Here is an 18,596-nt window from a genome sequence, read left to right as displayed (position 1 = left end):
CACAATGTACACAGCCTACTGCTTCCATGCTGCACAAAGTCTCTGGCACCGTGGCAGCCCAAAACAGCTGATCGGTGGGGATGCCGGGTGTCGGACCCTCGCCCCCAAATCTGATATTGATTACCTATCCTGAGGATACTGTAACCAATGTTTTTCATGCAACACTAGTAAAAGTCAAGAAGAAGAGGTCGCAGTGCTCACTCGAGTGAGGGTGCTGGGAGTCGAACCACCGCCAATAGAGATATTTATGATCAATTCTCAGGATAGGCAGTCAATATAAAAAATATAGACAATTTTTTATTTATTATTGCATTGTACCTATTTTGAGCTAAAAATATATTTTTTTAATTGGCCTTTATTAAAAAATATGGCGTCCTTTTTTCTGTACAGAGCTGAGATTCTCTAGTAGCACCCTCCGGATTTTCTGTCTTTTCCATCAGACCAGGAGCAGACGGGACTCCTTATCTCTGCTCTCTGACCTTATAAAACGCTCATTATAGCTCAGTTCTTATTCAAGCCACATTCTTATCAGTAAGATAAGTGTTAATGACCTCTCAATAGTTTACAGATGAGGTTTGTTAGATGACTGGCACAAAGTGGAAGTACCAGTCACACAGCTAGAAAAACTGTTAACCCTTTGTGACAAAATGGCTCAATATTTTTAATAAAGACCAATTGAAAATATGATGATTTTTTAGCCAAAAATGAGTAAAAAGCATCATAAACAAATATTGCCTCCCAAGGTGTACATAGCCTTTAAAAAAAAATTGAGGTAGCATAAATAACGTTACTCACCTTACAATTTCAAGCCAATTGCTCGTGTGCAGTAACGAAAACCACTTTGAGTCCGTGTCCCAGAACTCAGTGGAATTATCTATCAAATAAAAATGGAAAAAAGGAAAATGTATAATTTACAAGAGAAATTCTCCACTGATCAGCTGATTGAAGGGGCTGTGCCAAGTGAATGGGACGGAGCTGCAATACGGGAACTCCTGCTACAGATTATACATAGCTGGGCCTAGTAAATAATGAAGACGCTGCAGCGCTCACCCGACGATAGACCATCAATGTAAAGTCACAGAGGAACCATTAAAGGGGGTTTCCCAGGACAGTATATCAATATCATATCAGTGGGGGCCCGACATCCGGCACCCCGACCAATCAGCTGCAATGCGGGAAATTATACAGTGGACAGAGCTGGAAACAGACAGCGCCATACACTGTATAGTGGCCGTGTTGGGGTACTGCAGCTCAGCTCCTACTCAAGTGAACAGGAGCTAAGCTCCCTTACGCTGGTGCCAGAAACATTACAGGGCCATGGCTGTGCACGTAATACAAAGACGGCTCAAGAATGGTAGTCGCTGTAATAGTGCCTGATAATGTCCTAATAGGGCATATGGACAATCCCTTTAAGGGATCCAACAAACGAAAATGGATGTCGAAATCCAATCTTACCTATTAGAAACAGTTGCTTAAAGCGAGTGTAGGCCACCAGGATTTCAGAGAGGGAGGGGAGAGTGACGGCTAAATCCTCAATTCTTACTTCCTCCAAGGGGGGCCTGTGAAGGGTCTTCTCCACGCTGCAGGGGAGACACCCAGACAAAACCAAAACTTAGGCTTCAACTATTGCAAATGAGTAAGCAGGTTTTATGGACAACGTTAGACCTGATCAGATGAAGATTATTACAGAAAATCAGACTGGAATAGGACAGACCTGTCCAGGAAGGCTCTCTGCTCCTGTATGGAGGATTCGTCTACTTCTTTAGGGAGGGAGGCCATTTTAAACAAGGCTGCACTATGCGGAGAGGACCAGCACCAAATCTAAAAAGCAAGGCGTTACACACAGTCAGCACCTTTCTTAAAGAACAACCCCGCTCTAAAGAGGACCCAGTCAGCCAAGAATGTAGATTTTGGCTCGAACGGCCGAACATCTAATATGTACGGGGGTGTCCCGAGTTTCCCCCGATGGCAGATGCCCGGAGCAAAGAAGTATCAGGCTGTTGGATTGCAAGCTGCCCGGCCCATTCGTTCCGGAGGCAAAATGCATGTGTATGTGGGGATAGCTGCTGGCGGAACGAGTCTACATTAAGACAGCCACCCATTTATTGCAGTCTCTGGACTAGAACTAAAAATTTGTGGAGGAAAATAATTCCTTTAAATAAGTTTATATTTCAGACTTTACTGCTGCATGGAGCAGTCAGGTACTCACAGGAATCCCTCTGCCCTGGAATTTATACACGCTCTCGTCTGACAGTGACACGGGGACGACAAAGTATGGAGGTAACCTGCAGAAAGGTGAAAGAAGAGAGCTATTAAATATACACCGCTGTATGACAGATCTTAAACTCTTAAAGGGGTTCTCCGCCTTTTAGATATTGATGGCCTACCCTCACCCTCAATCGGTGCTAAGCTGCAGTACAACGGGATGGCCGCTACACAGTGGAGAGAAGCTTCTCCTTCCGGCCCTGTCCCCTGCCACAAACAGCTGATCGGTTGGGGGTGCCGGACACTGATGACCTATCAGTAATATCTAAAAAAGTGGAAAATTCCTTTAAAAAGGGGTTGTGTTAGCTGGGACTTTGATGGCATATTGCTAGGACGTCAGATAGGGACCCGCACCCATCTCTAAGTGTAGGAGAGTGCACCGTGCACACGCTCGCCATTTATTTCTATGAGAGTTCCGAAAAAAAAGCCTAGCGAGCGCGCTCAGTAATTTTCAAAAGTCCCCTAGATATGAATGGAGAGTGCATTGCGCAAGATACAATCTGCGGTATTACACCAGGGACACAGTCCTATACAGTCATCTGATGGATGAATCTGAATGTGCTCTTCCTCTTTAAATCATAAAATTTGTAATGTATCAAAAACTCATGTTACACTTGAGGTCCTGCTACACGGTGACAGGAAGCAACGCAACAAAAAAAGGCTACAGCCACAGGGCGTCGTGTCGCACGACATTTCGTATAATGATAATCAATTCGACATGCTGTGACGTGACCGTCTCACACAAAATCCGACTTGGATGTTGCTTCTGCGGAATGATACGTTGTGACAGTGCGTCGCGGGACACATGTCGCTGGACCTTTAAAGGGGGTTTCTGGGATTTAGAAACTGATGTCCTATCCTCTGGCTAGGTTACCAATATCGAGTCGGCGGGGGTCCGACGGGTCACCGATCGGCTGTTTTTGGCGGCTATCGGATACTAAACAGTGGACGAAGCCAGAAGAAGACCGTTCCCTCCACTGTGTGGTGGCCGTGTCGGGGGACTGCAGTTCAGCTCTCATACAAGGAACTGAGCTGTAGTACGCCCCCGCGCTGGAATCTACACAGCGGACGGAGCCTTCCATTCACTGTATAGTTTCTGGAGCTGATCATTAGGGGTGCAGGGTGAGCTGGCTTGGAATCGGAGTTCCAGCAAAGCCTTATAAAAAATCTGGTATCAAATGTAATAAAAACTGCAATAAAAAGAAAAGTTGTAAAAAAAATAAAAGTTAAGTGAGATCAAGACCGCAGCTCCCACACGTACCTGTCTGAGACTTTGTACATCTGATTGATGGATAAAACCTTGTAACATAGATTCCCCTTGGTACGGTCTACCTCCTTACGCCAATCCTCGTGATTCTCAAACAGCAAAGTCAGATCCTTGGCACTTGTGGCTTAAATCAAATGAAAATATGATCAATGACTCTGCTGCCCGGTCCCATATTGCCTCTAGCCTACTCTGGCCAAATCCAGTTGTCACACACAGAACCAGAAGAGACACAATGCAGGTGAACAGGAGCGCAGTCCCGCATGTGCAAGCGCCCTCCATTCATTTGTATGAGAGTTCCGAAAAGAGCAGTGTGCTCCCTTGGCTATTTCTGGCAGTTTCACAGAAGTGAATGGAGCGGTGGCCACGCTTGTGCAACGTGCTCTCTAGTCATTTCTATAGGATTTCCGAAAATGGCCGGCTATTTTTCGGCACTCTCATAGAAATTAATGGAGGGCGGATGGTTGTGAGCGGTCTGCTCATCTTAACTTTGGGAGCTACGTTCTACAGATAGGTGTGGTTTCCACCTCTGGTACAGCACAGGGCATGTTTGGCCTTTAAGAATCTATAAAACATCTACTTTATGCCTTGATTCTTGACCTGATAGAAAATTCCAAGGAAACCATGTAGAACTGCATTGTCCCTGAGCAGCCTTGCATATACTGTGGAATTTCCCTGCGGCTATTCGGGGAGGGGGGCATTATACTATGGTGTCATATTTGAAGCCATTGTGTAATATAGGCGCTGGTGTAAGTTTATATGCTTAACCCCTTAGGGACCGGGCTCATTTTCACCTTAACCCCTTAAGGACTCAGCCCTATTTCACCTTAAGGACTTGGCCATTTTTTGCAAATCTGACCAGTGTCACTTTAAGTGCTGATAACGCTTTGACTTATCCAGGCCATTCTGAGATTGTTTTTTCATCACATATTGTACTTCATGACACTGGTAAAATCAAGTAAAAAAAAAAATCGTTTTTATTTATAAAAAAATACCAAATTTACTAAAAAAAAAAAAAAAAAAAATTGCAAATTTCCAAGTTTCAATTTCTCTACTTTTATAATACATAGTGATACCTCCAAAAATAGTTATTACTTTACATTCCCCATATGTCTACTTCATGTTTGGATCATTTTGGGAATGCCATTTTATTTTTTGGGAATGTTAAAAGGCTTAGAAGTTTAGAAGCAAATCTTGAAATTTTTCTGAAATTTTCAAAAACCCACTTTTTAAAGACCAGTTCAGGTCTGAAGTCACTTTGTGAGGCTTACATAATAGAAACCACCCAAAAATGACCCCATTTTAGAAACTACACTCCTCAAGGTATTCAAAACTGATTTTACAAACTTTGTTAACCCTTTAGGTGTTCCACAAAAAAATTATGGAAAATAGAGATACAATTTAAAAATTTCACTTTTTTGGCAGATTTTCCATTTTAATCATTTTTTTCCAGTTACAAAGCAAGGGTTAACAGCCAAACCAAACTCAATATTTATGGCCCCCGATTCTGTAGTTTACAGAAACACCCCATATGTGGTCGTAAACTGCTGTACGGGCACACGGCAGGGCGCAGAAGGAAAGCAATGCCATACGGTTTTTGGAAGGCCGATTTTTCTGGACTGGTTTTTTGACACCATGTCCCATTTGAAGCCCCCCTGATGCACCCCTAGAGTAGAAAATCCAAAAAAGTGACCCCATTTTAGAAGATTTTTAAACTACGGAATAGGGTGGCAGTTTTGTTGGTACTAGTTTAGGGTACATATGATTTTTGGTTGCTCTATATTACACTTTTTGTGAGGCAAGGTAACAAGAAATAGCTGTTTTGGCACAGTTTTTATTTTTTGCTATTTACAACATTCATCTGACAGGTTAGATCATGTGGTATTTTTATAGACCAGGTTGTCACGGACGCGGCGATACCCAATATGTATACTATTTTTTTTATTTATGTAAGTTTTACATAATGATTTCATTTTTGAAACAAAAAAAAAAAAATCATGTTTTAGTGTCTCCATAGTCTGACTGAGAGCCACAGTTTTTTCAGTTTTTGGGCGATTATCTTGGGTAGGGTATGATTTTTGCGGGATGAGATGACGGTTTGATTGGCACTATTTTGGGGTGCGTATGACTTTTTGATCGCTTGCTATTACACTTTTTGTGATGTAAGGTGACAAAAAATTGGCTTTTTTTACAGTTTTAATTTTTTTATGTTATTCACCTGAGTGGTTAGGTCATGTGATATTTTTATAGAGCAAGTTATTATGGATGCGGCGATACCTAATATGTATCCTTTTATTTTTATTTATGTAAGTTTTACACAATAATATCATTTTTGAAACAAACAAAAAAAATGATGTTTTAGTGTCTCCATATTCTGAGCCATAGTTTTTTCAGTTTTTGGGCGATTGTCTCAGGTAGGGTCTCATTTTTTGCGGGATGAGACGACGATTAGATTGGTACTATTTTGGTGGGCATACACCTTTTTGATTGCTTGCTGTTGTACTTTTTGTGATGTAAGGTGACAAAAAAATTGTTTATTTAGCACAGTTTTTATTTTTTACGGTGTTCATATGTTTATAGAGCCGGTCGATACGGACGCGGCGATACCTAATATGTCTGTTCCCCCCCCCCCCCCTATTTTTTACCAATTTTTTTTTAACTTTATTTGGGGAAAATGACGTTTTTGTTTATTTTTACTTGAAACATAACATTTTTTAGGGGGAAAACTTTATTTTTTAAACTTTTTTTTTTTTCACTTAATTTTTTGTCCCACTTTTGGACTTTCAACTTTTGGGGGTCTAATCCCCTTTACAATGCATTCCAATACTTCTGCCTGGGGGGGGCTGGATCTCACAGGCTCGTCACCGGAAGGCAGCGCCGATGCCTAAGGAAGGCATTGCGCTGCCTTCCATGCCATCGGGTCCCCCCTACAGCTGCACGGGGACCGATGGCATCTCCGATCACCGCCGCAACTACCGTAAAAGCCGCAAACCGCAGGTCTGAATTGCCCTGCGGTTTGCGGCGATCGTCGACACGGGGGGGGGGGTCACAAGACCCCCTATGCATTGTCCCAGGGTGCCCGATTTGAGCAGGCACCTTGTTCCGATCACCGCCCGCTGGGTGGCGGTGATCGGAACTACACATGACGTACCGATACGTCATGTGTCCCCAAGAGGTTAAAACATACAATTCGGCCCTCAACATTGCCAAACAAAAGTACTTCACCTCTCTCATCTCCCTCTCAAATAACCCAAAATGATTCTTTGACACTTCTCATTCCCTTCTAAGCCCTAAAGTTCCAGAACCCGTTACCGCGCTGATGGCATGGCCACTTACTTCAGAGACAAGATTGGCGATATCTGGAAGGAAATAATCTCCCAGTCCCCAACTAATTTCAATCCTCCTCCCTCTCACACTTCCATGTGCTCGCTCTCCTATTTTGACCCTGTAACAGATGAAGTCTCCAGGCTTCTCTCTTCTTCTCGACCCACAACCTGCAGCAGTAATCCTATTCATCACACCTCCTCCAGTCCCTCTCACCAGCTGTCATCACTCACCTTACTACAATATTTAGGGTCCATTCACACGTCCGTTTTGGTGTTCCGCATCCGTTCCGATTAAAAACGGAACGTTATGCGGATCCATTCATTTTCAATGGAATCCGCAAATAATCGGACAGCACTCATGGTGCTCTCCGATTCCGTGATTCCGTTCCGTTATTCGGATCCTGGAAAAAAAATATACCCTGTCCTACTATTTGTCTGATTTTGCGTTCCGTCATCCCATTCTAGTCAATGGATAAGTCAAAAATGCGGATCACATGCTAAAAGCATCCTCATGTCATCCAGATTTTCGGATCCGCAAAAAACAGGAACGTTTATCTGGAAAGGTAAAAATACTGACGTGTGAATGCACCCTTAACCTCACTCTCTCTTCTGGTATATTTCCGTCCTCTTTCAAACATTCTGTTATAACCCCACTGCTAAAAAAAAAAAAACTAAAAAAAAAAAAACATCTCTTGACCCGACCTGTGCTGCTAATTACCAACCTGTTTCTAATCTCCCCTTCATATCTAAACTCCTTGAACGTCTTTTCTACTCTCGCTTAATAAGCTATCTCTCGGTAAACTATCTTCTTGACCACTTACAATCTGCCTTTGGCCCTCTCCACTCTACAGAAACTGGCCTTACTAAAGTGTCTAACGATCTGCTGACAGCAAAAGGGAATGGTGATTATTCTCTACTGATTCTTCTGGATCTCTCTGCCACGTTCGATACTGTAGACCACAAACTCCTCCTCACTATGCTCTCTCCTGGTTCTCTTCCCATCTCTCTGGCCGCTCCTCTAGTATATCATTCGTTGGTTCTACTTCTACTCTTCCTTTTGATTTTGGCCTCAGGGTTCAGTACTAAGTCCTCTACTCGTCTCTCTCTATACAGCCCCCATCAGAATCTCCCCATCTCTATGCTGATAACACCCAACTATACACTTCATCCCCTGACATCACCCCTTGCTTTACTCCAACACACCAGTAATTGTCTGGCAGCTGTCTCTAACATCATGTCCTCTCTGTATCTAAAAGTGAACCTCTCAAAAACTAAACTTCTTGTTTTTGCCCCCATCTACTAACCCACCTAAACTTGATATTTCTATTTTGGTCTGCGGTACTATCATAACTCATGGGCAGCATGCCCGCTGTCTTAGGGCCATGTTTGACTCTGATCTTTCCTTTGTTCCCCATATCCAATCTGGTCGTCTACACCTCAAGAACATCTCCAGAATCTGCCCTATTCTTACAGTGGAAACGGCAAAAACGTACTAATCGGTCTCCCTCTCACTAAACTCTCCCCCTTTCAGTCTGTCCTAAATGCTCCAGCCAGGCTCATCTATCCATCCACCCGCTACACTGATGCTACTAGCCTGTGCCAGTCACTTCACTGGTTGACCATCCACCACAGAATGCAGTTCAAACTTCTCACCCTCACCCACAAAGCTCTCCACATACATCTCCTCCCTCATTTCCGTCTACTCGTGCTCTCTGTTCTGTTTGTGACCCAAGATTAAAATCCTCCATAATTCGTACCTCTCACTTCCATCTCCAAGACTTTTCTCCAGCTGCACCTACTCTCTGGAATACTCTGCCCCGGAATACTAGGTCAATTCCCATCTTTCCTACCTTCAAATGTGCCTTAAAAACACATCTTTTAAGGCAGGCTTATCAAGCTTTCTAAAATGACTGTCCCCCCAATTAACCCCTACCCCACCAACTCCTCAGGCCAGAACTCGATCTTCTAACGGTCCCAAACCCGAAGCAGATCGGCCTGCATCACTGCTGTCAGTACAATAATGGCTTGACTACTACATACCACAATCAACTACCTCCTCACTCCTCATAGATTGTAAGCTCTTCGAAGCAGGGCCCTGACTCCTAGTGTTTCAGTTGTATATTAGCCAGTTACGTTGTGATGTCTTCTATTTTGTACATGAACCCTCTGAATTTGTAAACCGCTGTGGAATATGGTGGCGCTATATAAATAAAGATTATGATTTATGGGTTTTCAGAGCTCACCTTTGTAACAGGGGACAGCTTCTGTGTATGAAAAAAGGAAAATCAGCTTCAAACGTTTTGGGCTAAGGGTGTGATGAATGATCCCATTGACAATCTGAAACATAAAACAGAGAAAAACGTCGCTGACAACAAGAAGAGATCTTGAAAATGGTGAACATTTGAAACACAAAGGTGTCTTCTAGCTGCCCGTGCGGAGACTGCGCGGCGCCGGCCGTGCGGACAACAATCAGAACTCCCAGTAGCAAATACCCGGTTCACTTCATCCTCTTTGGCGTAGCGGAGACAGAAGTGGAACACTCTGAAGTCTTTACAGTTGATGATCAGCCTCTCGGGGTACTTCTTCAGCGGAGCCCCGGATATTAGAACCTTCTTCTTGTCATCATACACTGGAAATGAAGAGAAATCCAAGTAGAGGAAGACGTTACAACTACGGACCCCCATCATACACACACACACATATATAACGGCAAGACAATAAGCCCCAATATCACCAGTAGATGCTAGTCTTCCTCTTCTATTAGGTTCTAATTATTACAGCTGCCATTACAGGTTGTCACCCAAGCTCCTGAATGGGAACCTGGGAGCAGAGGCTATATCACTCGACAACTACATCGATCTCCTTTTCAGGACTCCAGGTCGGCTGGGCGACAACCATCATGGCTGCCATTACAATCCGCCTTCCCAGGCTCCAGAAGGCCACAGCTTCCTAGTTATTGGGCTAAGGGAATACAGCGAGGTAGATGGGCTTCATAGGAGTCAAAGAAAGTGGGAGCTGTAATGGCAGACATATTGGTTGTCACCCTGCTTACCCAGACCAATCACTCCCCGTATTTTGCTAGTATAGAGGGAAATGCTTACTAAGCAGATAAAAAGGTCATGAAGTGATATGTCCACACACTCTGTAGAGTTAATTATTAATTTTCTTTGCGCGACGAGATCCTAATCTTGTTTATTTTAGCCAAAGACTGAAGGATATAGAAATCCTGAGCGGAAATACTGTGACCTTAAGAAAATCGCAGCCATCGCCACCGACATGACATCAGGACCTCCTCACTCCTCCGCTGCCTGAACGCGATGTGTGACCACAGCTCCACGTTCCGTCACCGCCATGGGAGGAACGTCTTTACGCCAAAGAAACCAACCCAATAACTACCGATGCACAGGTCGGCCATCGTACTAGCCTTCAAAATGTCCTACACAAGGTAAAGGTGCCCATACAGCTATTTCCCCTGACCCGCACATGCACACTCGACTTGGCTGAGCATGCATGTCCTCTGAATGGCCTATGCTGTTGGGTGCCTCTTCTGGCGGTTTATCTTTTTGCAGAACAGAAGGATCAGGTAATTCAACTTGCCTTTGACATCTGCATTTTGGGGAGCATTAGGAGGCCCCCTAACATGTAAGATGGTCTCGCTGAAGAGGGTGGGTTTGGCTGACTTTGCAGTACTGTGTATGAGGGTCTTAAAGGGGTTGTCCAGTGTTTTACAAAAGATGGTCTCTCCGCACTATGTGATGGGTGGGGGTCCTCCCAGCACCCCTGCCAATCATCTGATCTTCTATGTAGTGGACTGAGCAGATTACTGCAGCACTGCTCTCACTGAAGTGAATAGGAACAGTAACGTAGCTGTGCAGTTCCGGCGGTGGAGCTACACTGATACAGCTTATCGTTAGGGGTTGTACCTGCGCCTACCCTGAGGATAGATCATTACTTGTAAAATCCTGGACAACACCTTTTAAAAATGTATTGCCTGGGACCCAGTAGTCTGGGATTATTACGACAGCTCCACAGAAATGGTGGACTGATGGGACAGGACCACCCAGCGCCGTGGCTCAGCGGTCCGCACAGACGCCTTGCAGCACTGCACACACACACTCTGCTGAGATTTTGAACTAGATTTGCATGCCAAGTACGTAAAGGAAACCACAAAACAACCTTAAAATAATAAAAAGAGGAAGCAGCACAAGAGCAAAAACCGTTCAGGTAGACAGATTCCACTAAGGTCCACCCTACCTGCATAGAGCTGGTCCACGCACTGCAAAGTGATGTCGTTCTCACCCACAATTTTGTTTTTGAATTCTGGAACCTAGAAAATAATTTAAAAAAATGATTCACGAAAGACCCTGGTGACCGTTAAAGAGGTTGTTGCAAGATATAAACTGCATCACCCATGCACAGGATGGCCCCCGGATCATGAGAAGGGGTGGAGGGGGTCCTGAGTTATCCAATATGAAGGGGCAAGTCGAGTGTAGGCCCTGCCGCTCCATTCATTCTCTATGGGACTGCTGCCATCCCATAGAGATGAAGGGAGCTGCAATGTGACCAGTTTCCATTCATACTGGAAAGAGGGTGTGTGGGGGGGGGGGGGGGGGGGAGACGACACACGACATAGGTACCCCAGTTCTCATGATCGGTGGAAGTCCCAGCAGTTGGACCACCACCGATCGGACACTTATCCCCTGTCCATAGGATGGAGGATACATTTAAAACTTGGAACAACCCCTTTAAGGATATATAGCGGCAGATATGGCTCTTGATCTTGGTTGTCGGGGGTACTAGCTCTGATCGAAGAGACTCAGCGGTGCAATTTATTTTTAGGCAATGCACCATGGGAGAAAAAAACGCTTACATTTTCTTCAGCGCCCTCCTCACACCGGAAGGTGATCTTGAAGTTGGTGCAGATCAGTCTTCCACAGATGCCTCGCTGGGAAGTTTCGTCCTGGGAGACCTTCAATATGTTGCTGGCTTCACAGAGGAGCATCTCACCTGCATAACAAGAAGACGGTGGGCGGTAATTACTGCAGAGCGCGTCACGCAATCCTACCCCGCGCTATAATCACTGACGGGGCTGCAAACAATCCCAGTGTGGTCAGGGACATCAGAGGAACTGCTGCCAGTCAGGGGTCCATGAAACCGATCATGGAATGGCACAACTAGGCAATCTGCTATGGCATTAGGCCATCGCACAAACCCTTTGAGGGGGGAGTCAAACATTGACAGCTTATGAATGTTGGATTAGTTGGGGTCTGGCTTCCAGGACCTTGCAGAGCAGCGCGTTTGCCTGGTATATCCAAGTGAATGAGACAGAGCTGCAGTACCAGACACGGCCACACTCATATATATGGCACTGTGCTTGTGAAAACTACAGGGTGGAGCACTCTGCTCCATTCAATCTGGATATGAGCGGTGGTCCCAGGGGTCAGACCCGCACCAGTGAAACACTGATAACCTAAGGATATATGTATCAGGAAACGACACTTGTTTGTTGCACTGTGAATGAAGGGTGGACTGAAGGAGCTCCACTGACTATAATCAGACAGCCATGGGGTTATCAACCTCTCCTTCCAAGACCATGCTATGAAGCCTGTGGACAAAGGGATCCTTGCAAGAACTGCTTCTTCTGTTTCCCAATAAAGCCACAGCATTTTCTACAAGTTGCCACTAGAGGGAGCTCACTGCATAGAAATTTATATTGCATTCTATAGAGCTTTATATAACTCTCCATGGATGGAGCTCCCCCTAGTGGTGGCTGCAGGCAACCAGAGCTTTAGAATTCATTCTGTGAAGGAAGCAGGGAGTAGATATATTGAAGTTATGTCAACTTTCTAGCATAAATACATTTAAAAAAAAATATGACGCTTGGGATACATTTTAAAGGGATTTTCTCGGAGTAAAATATTGAAGACCTATCCTCAGGATAGGTCATCAATATCGGATCAGTGGGTTCCGAATTTACCAACCCCACTGGTCGACTGTTTAAAAAGGCTGCGATGCTCCATTGAGCGCTGTGCCCTCTTCCTAGGCAGGTGACGTCATGTCCATCGGTCTTATGCTCTATGTGACTGGGCCTGGGCTACAATACCAAGCAAATCCACCATACAGTGTGCAGCGCTGTGCTTGGAATGCAGTGAAGAGGCTGTGACCCTTTCAAAAAGCTGATTGGTTGGGGGGTCTCAGTAGTCGGACGCCAACCAATCAGATATTTAGGAGAGGTCATCAATATTGTAATCCCTGCGAACCCTGTAACTTTTTGTTTCATGGGTAACTGTGTTGGAAACTTGCACAGTGTTAGAGATTATCTGTGGGGGGGTGGAGCACATTCAAAATTTTGCTCTGTGCCCATGATTTCTGTGGACACCCCTGCCCTCATCTTGCCATAATGGGGAAACAGATGTTCCCTTTCATGTGATACATGGAGGGCTACCATCGGACTGGCCGCTAGAATAGTGACACAGGATACAATGTAAGCTGCGGGAGATGTTTTCCTCGTAAATAATACAAGTTTATTTCCGACTATTTCCTTCCTTTCGATACAGATGACATCAGAGGAATGACTACTGCTGAGCACTTCCTTCTGAGGAAATAACTCCGGGGAGCCGCGGACAATAGACTTACAGTGCGAGGAGGACAGTCTCAGATAAAGATATGTATCTGAGGAACAGCGAGGTCCCTGCCCTGACTATTCATGTGATTGAAGTGGACTGCATGTGTTATATTCATGGTCATTTTCTGGAGATAAGCGGCGCCACATGTATCCAGAATTTGCATACCGGTCCCCCCTTATTTTAGTTAACAGTGCAGAGCAAGCATTGACCATAGCATGTTACTGGAGAGATCGAGAGGTGATAAAATCACGTCACCACCCCCCTTACTACATGTGTCCCTCCCCCATACAGCCTCCAGAGACCCTGGAAGGGGGGAGGTACAGGAACTTTTATTCAGGTTATTGCCCCTCTTACCATTCACATCCTGTTACCGTCATGGGGAGATTTTGGAACTTGCCATCATGTCATCCCCCCCCCCCCCCATACCACTCGTGTTATTGCCCCTCTTACCAGATACAACCTATTTCACTCCGGGGATGATACAGGAACTTGCCTTTCCCTTACATCCTAACCAGCAGCACAGTAATGGGGTGAGGATATCTATCCCCTCCTACCTTTATAGTTTACTTTGCTTGTTTGTTTCTTGTAATGTTTCTGTTTTTTTATTCATTATACTGGACTTCCTGGATTTTTCCGGGAAGTATATAAGGCTTGTTTCACACTAGCGCTAAAATCTTCTGGCAGGCTGTTCCAGCAGAGTTAATCGTATTTGGGATAGCTGGAAGGGGCCGGAGTACCTCCAGGCCCCATTGACTAACGGGATCCAGCGGGGATCTGGCCTTTTTCTTTCATTAGTGCCAAGAGTCAGCCGGACATATATCTCTGCAATAAACTGTCACGGTGCGGGTGTTAAACTCCACACCGAACACAGGAGGGAAGGGAAAAGGTACTAGGAAAAGGGAAAGGGGAAAGGTCACCACGTAGTGAATCCCTAAACTGAGCCCTGACTACTATCAGTATGAACAGACCTCGATGGTAGGAATGTTCATACGCAGGAACCAAGAGCCCAATCTGACCCTAAAGGACCCTGGAAATAGTGTCAGGATGAAAGACGACCTGAAGGAACAGGATACTCCCTCGGGCCTAATACCAAAAGATAGGGGACTACAATAAACAAGAAATAGGAAAATGACACTTAACTCCGAAGTACGCGGATGAGCAGGAACTCAGAGGAGAACCAAACACCAGCACTTTCACAACCAGAAGGAGCTATCAACCGCATAGCATGATGGGTGAGGCCAGACTAAATAGAGGCGTTGGAATGACCACTTAAGCTACACCTGAGACGAGAGGTGTGGTCATAACCAGCAACAACACAGAAACAAGTAAAACCAAAGAGGCTGTCAGATCGCATCACGTGCAGCCAGTCTCTTAGATCTTCTGACCCCTGTCACGGGAGAGACCGTGACAGAAAGTAGTGCCTATTGTGCGGAAGAATACCGGCACACTGTTTAAACTGGGCACAGTGCTGCTTCCCTGAAAGTAGCTTGCACACTGCTGTATAATTATTTTTTTCCTTTCTTGGCATACATTTTTAATTAAAGGGGTTATCCCACTTTGCGTTTTTATACTTACCTGCTGCCACCGCGCGTTCACTTCCTGGATTCTGGCTGGGGGCGGGCTTCATCTTGATTGAAGTCTTCTCCCGGCCGGGCCGCGCGCTGGACTGAACGCGCACGCTGCCGCGCATGCGCAATGTGACTTATTTCTGGCCAGTATAGTACAGAGCCGGCGTGCGCGTTCGCAGCTCTGTACTATTCTGGCCGGGAAGAAGTCACCGTCGCGCATGCGTGGCAGCGTGCGCGTTCAGGACAGCGAGTGGCCCGGCCGGGAGAAAAGAAGGAGTCTTCTGGGCAAGCGCGACCATCAGGATTTTGCAGAAGAGCGGTGGTCGTAACCAGGGGAGACCGAGTCACAACAATAAGGTAAGTGGGGATGAATTTTATCCTAATCGGTGGTAATTTGTTAATAAAGTATATTTACAAAAATGATCACTGTCAAATCATTAACAGATTTAACAGTGATCATTATGATGGGATAACCCCTTTAAGGTATTGTCTTTGATGTCTCCAGCAGGTCCCAGAGACAGAGGTTCAGAAGGAAGAAAAGCACTTCAGCTGCAAGAATTATGATTTGCCCTTGTCCGATAGCTATGAATGCCTAAAGCGCCAGAATGTCGTCCTTGTGACCTTGCTGTGAACCATCTCTGCAATGTTGACCGATTTGAAAAGTCCAAGTTGATAGGAGTCGGTTTCTCTTCTTTCAGGAAAACTTTAAGGGGGTCATTTACTAACAGAAATTTCTCCTATTTTTGGTGTATTCCTGGTGCGGAATGTAGGACAAAGATTTTTTGTGCTGCGATCTGAAACTTTTCCCAGCTTACGCCAGGTCTAAAAAAGTGGGCATGGCAGGGAAGGGGACAGGCCCAACTCATTGATCATTTTCTTCGCCTGTTTTCAGCATAGAAAATGGTTTAAATGTAAGACAGCAAGGAAGCTCACGTAGATTTAGACCGGCGGTGGATACGACAAAGTTATGTAGAAGCCGGCGCCTCTTTATAACTTCGGCAGATCCATCGCCAGTGCACGGGGTTATTAAGACCGATGTCAAATGCCAGTCTTAATAAATGACCCCCTAAATGTTGCCAGGTGCATCAACCCTAGTCAGTATATAAATCTGATGGAGAATTCAAGATAAAGTGTTTCGCTCTTCTGAAAAGGAGGGGATTATTCTTTCTGGGGATAGGGAAGACAAAAAAAAACGGCTATGGGTGAGATTGACCCCTTGACCTCTGTAGGGGCAGGAAATACACAGAGAGAGTTTAAGAATCCCCCACCCACTTTTACCTTTCACCCTCAGTGTGTACCAGATACCAAAGTGGGTATATATATATATATATATATATATATATATATATTATTATTTTTTTTTTTTTTTTTTTTTAATTATTTTTTTTATATTATTAACCTCATAATATATACTACATTTTATGGGAGGAAATATATGAGCCGTCATGGTGGATTCAAGAAAACAGAATTAAGCAAGTCTAATTACGGTTTTTCCATTTCATCCACCATGACGGCTACGGATGAGAACAGATTACTAAGTGGGGGGGGGGGGGTAACTGCTTGCAACACTCTTTGGCCAAAGGCCAAATCCGTTGAAGCAGAAAAGGTCAAGCAATAGTGTCTAATGAAAGTATAAATGCTAGACCAAGTTGCAGCCCTGCATATCTGATCGAGAGATACCGCAGCTTTTTCTGCCCAAGAGGAGGCCATAGCCCTAGTAGAATGAGCCTTTATTCCTGTAGGACATGTCTGACCCAATAGGGAATAACAGTAAGAAATAGTTGTTATTATGCGCCCTATGGATGCCTTGGAAAGCTTTTTCCCTTTATTTTTTCCCGCAAATTGAATTAAGAGATTATTATCCTTCCTAAAAGATTCTGTAGCTTTAAAGGTACTGAATAATTGTCTCCATTACATGCAGAAGATGCCATTTTTCTTCCATGGGATCCTTTGGTTCACTGCAGAAGGAAGGTAAAATAATTTCCTGGTCCCTGTGGAAATTTGAAACTACCTTCGGGAGGACACCCGGATCTAGTCTCAATACAATTCTATCAGGAAAAACTGATAGATATGGTTCCCTACATGACAAGGCCTGGATTTGTCCTGTGTCTAGCGCATGTAATGGCTATTAAAAAGGCAGTCTTAAAAGAGAGATGTTTTAAGGAAATATCTGTTACTGGGGCAAATGGAGAATTTGTCAACCCATTAAGGACTAGATTTAAATCCCATAGCGGAATGTTATGTTTTAGAGAAGGTTTAAGTCTAGAAGCGGCTTTAATAAACCTTCTAATCCATCTATGGTTCTCTAGGTTAGTATCGTAGAAAGCCCCCAGGGCTGATATTTGCACCTTCAAAGTACTAGGCCTAAGGCCTAAATCTAGGCCTCTTTGTAGGAATTCCAAGATCTTTTGTATAGAAGGAGATGATATATTGGGAGAGACTTTTCACAGCCATGAGCAGTACTTTTTCCAGATTTTTAGATAAATGGCAGCAGTAACTTTTTCCTGCTGGCTTTTAAGGTATTGATAACTTTATGTGAAAGACCCTTACTCCTTAGGATTTCGCTTTCATGATCCAGGCCGATAGTTTGAAGAGACCTGGGTTCTGATGAAGGATTGACCCCTGTGAGAGAATATCCTTCTGAAAAGGTATCTGCCATGGATCTTCCAGAGATAAGTTTTTCAGGATGGAGAACAAAGTTCTCTTGGGCCAATAGGGAGTAATTAGTATTACTGTCACTGGGTCAGTGAGTATTTTCTGTAGAACCCTGGGGATTCCCATGGAGGGAATGCATATGCAAGATTCCAGTTCCATTTTACTGAGAAGGTGTCTACCGCCCACGGATTTTCCCTGGGGTTCAGGGAGCAAAACCGGTTGACCATTGTATTTCTTTTTGAGGCAAATAGGTCTATTTGTGGTTGGCCACCATCTGGTTATTAATTTCTGAAATATCTCTGGATTTAAAAGGACCATTCCCCTGGGTCTAGAGTCTGTCTGCTTAGAAAATCTGCCTCTGTATTTTCTGATCCCTTCAGATGGATGGTTGTAATAGATGGAACATTTTTTTCTGCCCAAGAAAATATTTCTTCAGTTAGGGATCTAAATTTTTGGGACCTTGTGCCTCCTTGATGCTTCAGGTAAGCGACTGCTGTTGTATTGTCTGAGAATATTTTTAGGTGCTCTTTGTTTAATAAACTCCAATTTAATTTTAGAGTTTCCCAGACCGCCCTTATTTCTTTGTAATTTGATGACTCGTTCTTTATTTCTTCTGGTCACTTCCCTTGCCAGCTTGAGGAGGCCACCGTTGCTCCCCATCCTGTTGCACTTGCATCTGTTACAATTTGTATTCCTGGTTCTTTTTGCCAGGTTACCCCTCTGGCTAGGTTGGTTTCCATCTTCCACCAATTTAAATCTAGTTTTATTTGCAGTGGGATTTTTATTATGATGTCTAAGGATAACTGATCTTTGTTCCAATTGTTTAATATCCAGGATTGTATGGTCCTGGTGTGGGCTTGGCTCCAGGCAACCGCTGTTAGAGGTCATGAGA

At 44.4% G+C, this 18,596-nt stretch overlaps 1 protein-coding gene across 1 annotated transcript in view; it reads right to left on the bottom strand.

Moving 5' to 3' along the window:
• MTMR12 (myotubularin related protein 12) overlaps window positions 1-18,596 on the bottom strand; it is a 42,352-nt gene that overhangs the window by 8,687 nt on the left and 15,069 nt on the right. The window contains exons 3-11 of the mRNA XM_040421007.1: window positions 11,726-11,862; window positions 11,110-11,182; window positions 9,348-9,484; window positions 9,099-9,192; window positions 3,527-3,656; window positions 2,210-2,285; window positions 1,715-1,821; window positions 1,456-1,580; window positions 796-874 (exon numbers count right to left, since the gene is read on the bottom strand). Coding sequence (XP_040276941.1) covers window positions 796-874; window positions 1,456-1,580; window positions 1,715-1,821; window positions 2,210-2,285; window positions 3,527-3,656; window positions 9,099-9,192; window positions 9,348-9,484; window positions 11,110-11,182; window positions 11,726-11,862 — 958 coding nt within the window. The remainder of the gene's footprint in view (window positions 1-795; window positions 875-1,455; window positions 1,581-1,714; window positions 1,822-2,209; window positions 2,286-3,526; window positions 3,657-9,098; window positions 9,193-9,347; window positions 9,485-11,109; window positions 11,183-11,725; window positions 11,863-18,596) is intronic.

The sequence above is a fragment of the Bufo bufo genome, chromosome 2, assembly GCF_905171765.1.
Source record: "Bufo bufo chromosome 2, aBufBuf1.1, whole genome shotgun sequence".
NCBI classification, from domain to species: Eukaryota; Metazoa; Chordata; class Amphibia; order Anura; family Bufonidae; genus Bufo; species Bufo bufo.
The sequence above is the reverse complement of the archived record's forward strand: the minus strand, read 5'-3'. Positions and strand labels throughout refer to the sequence as shown.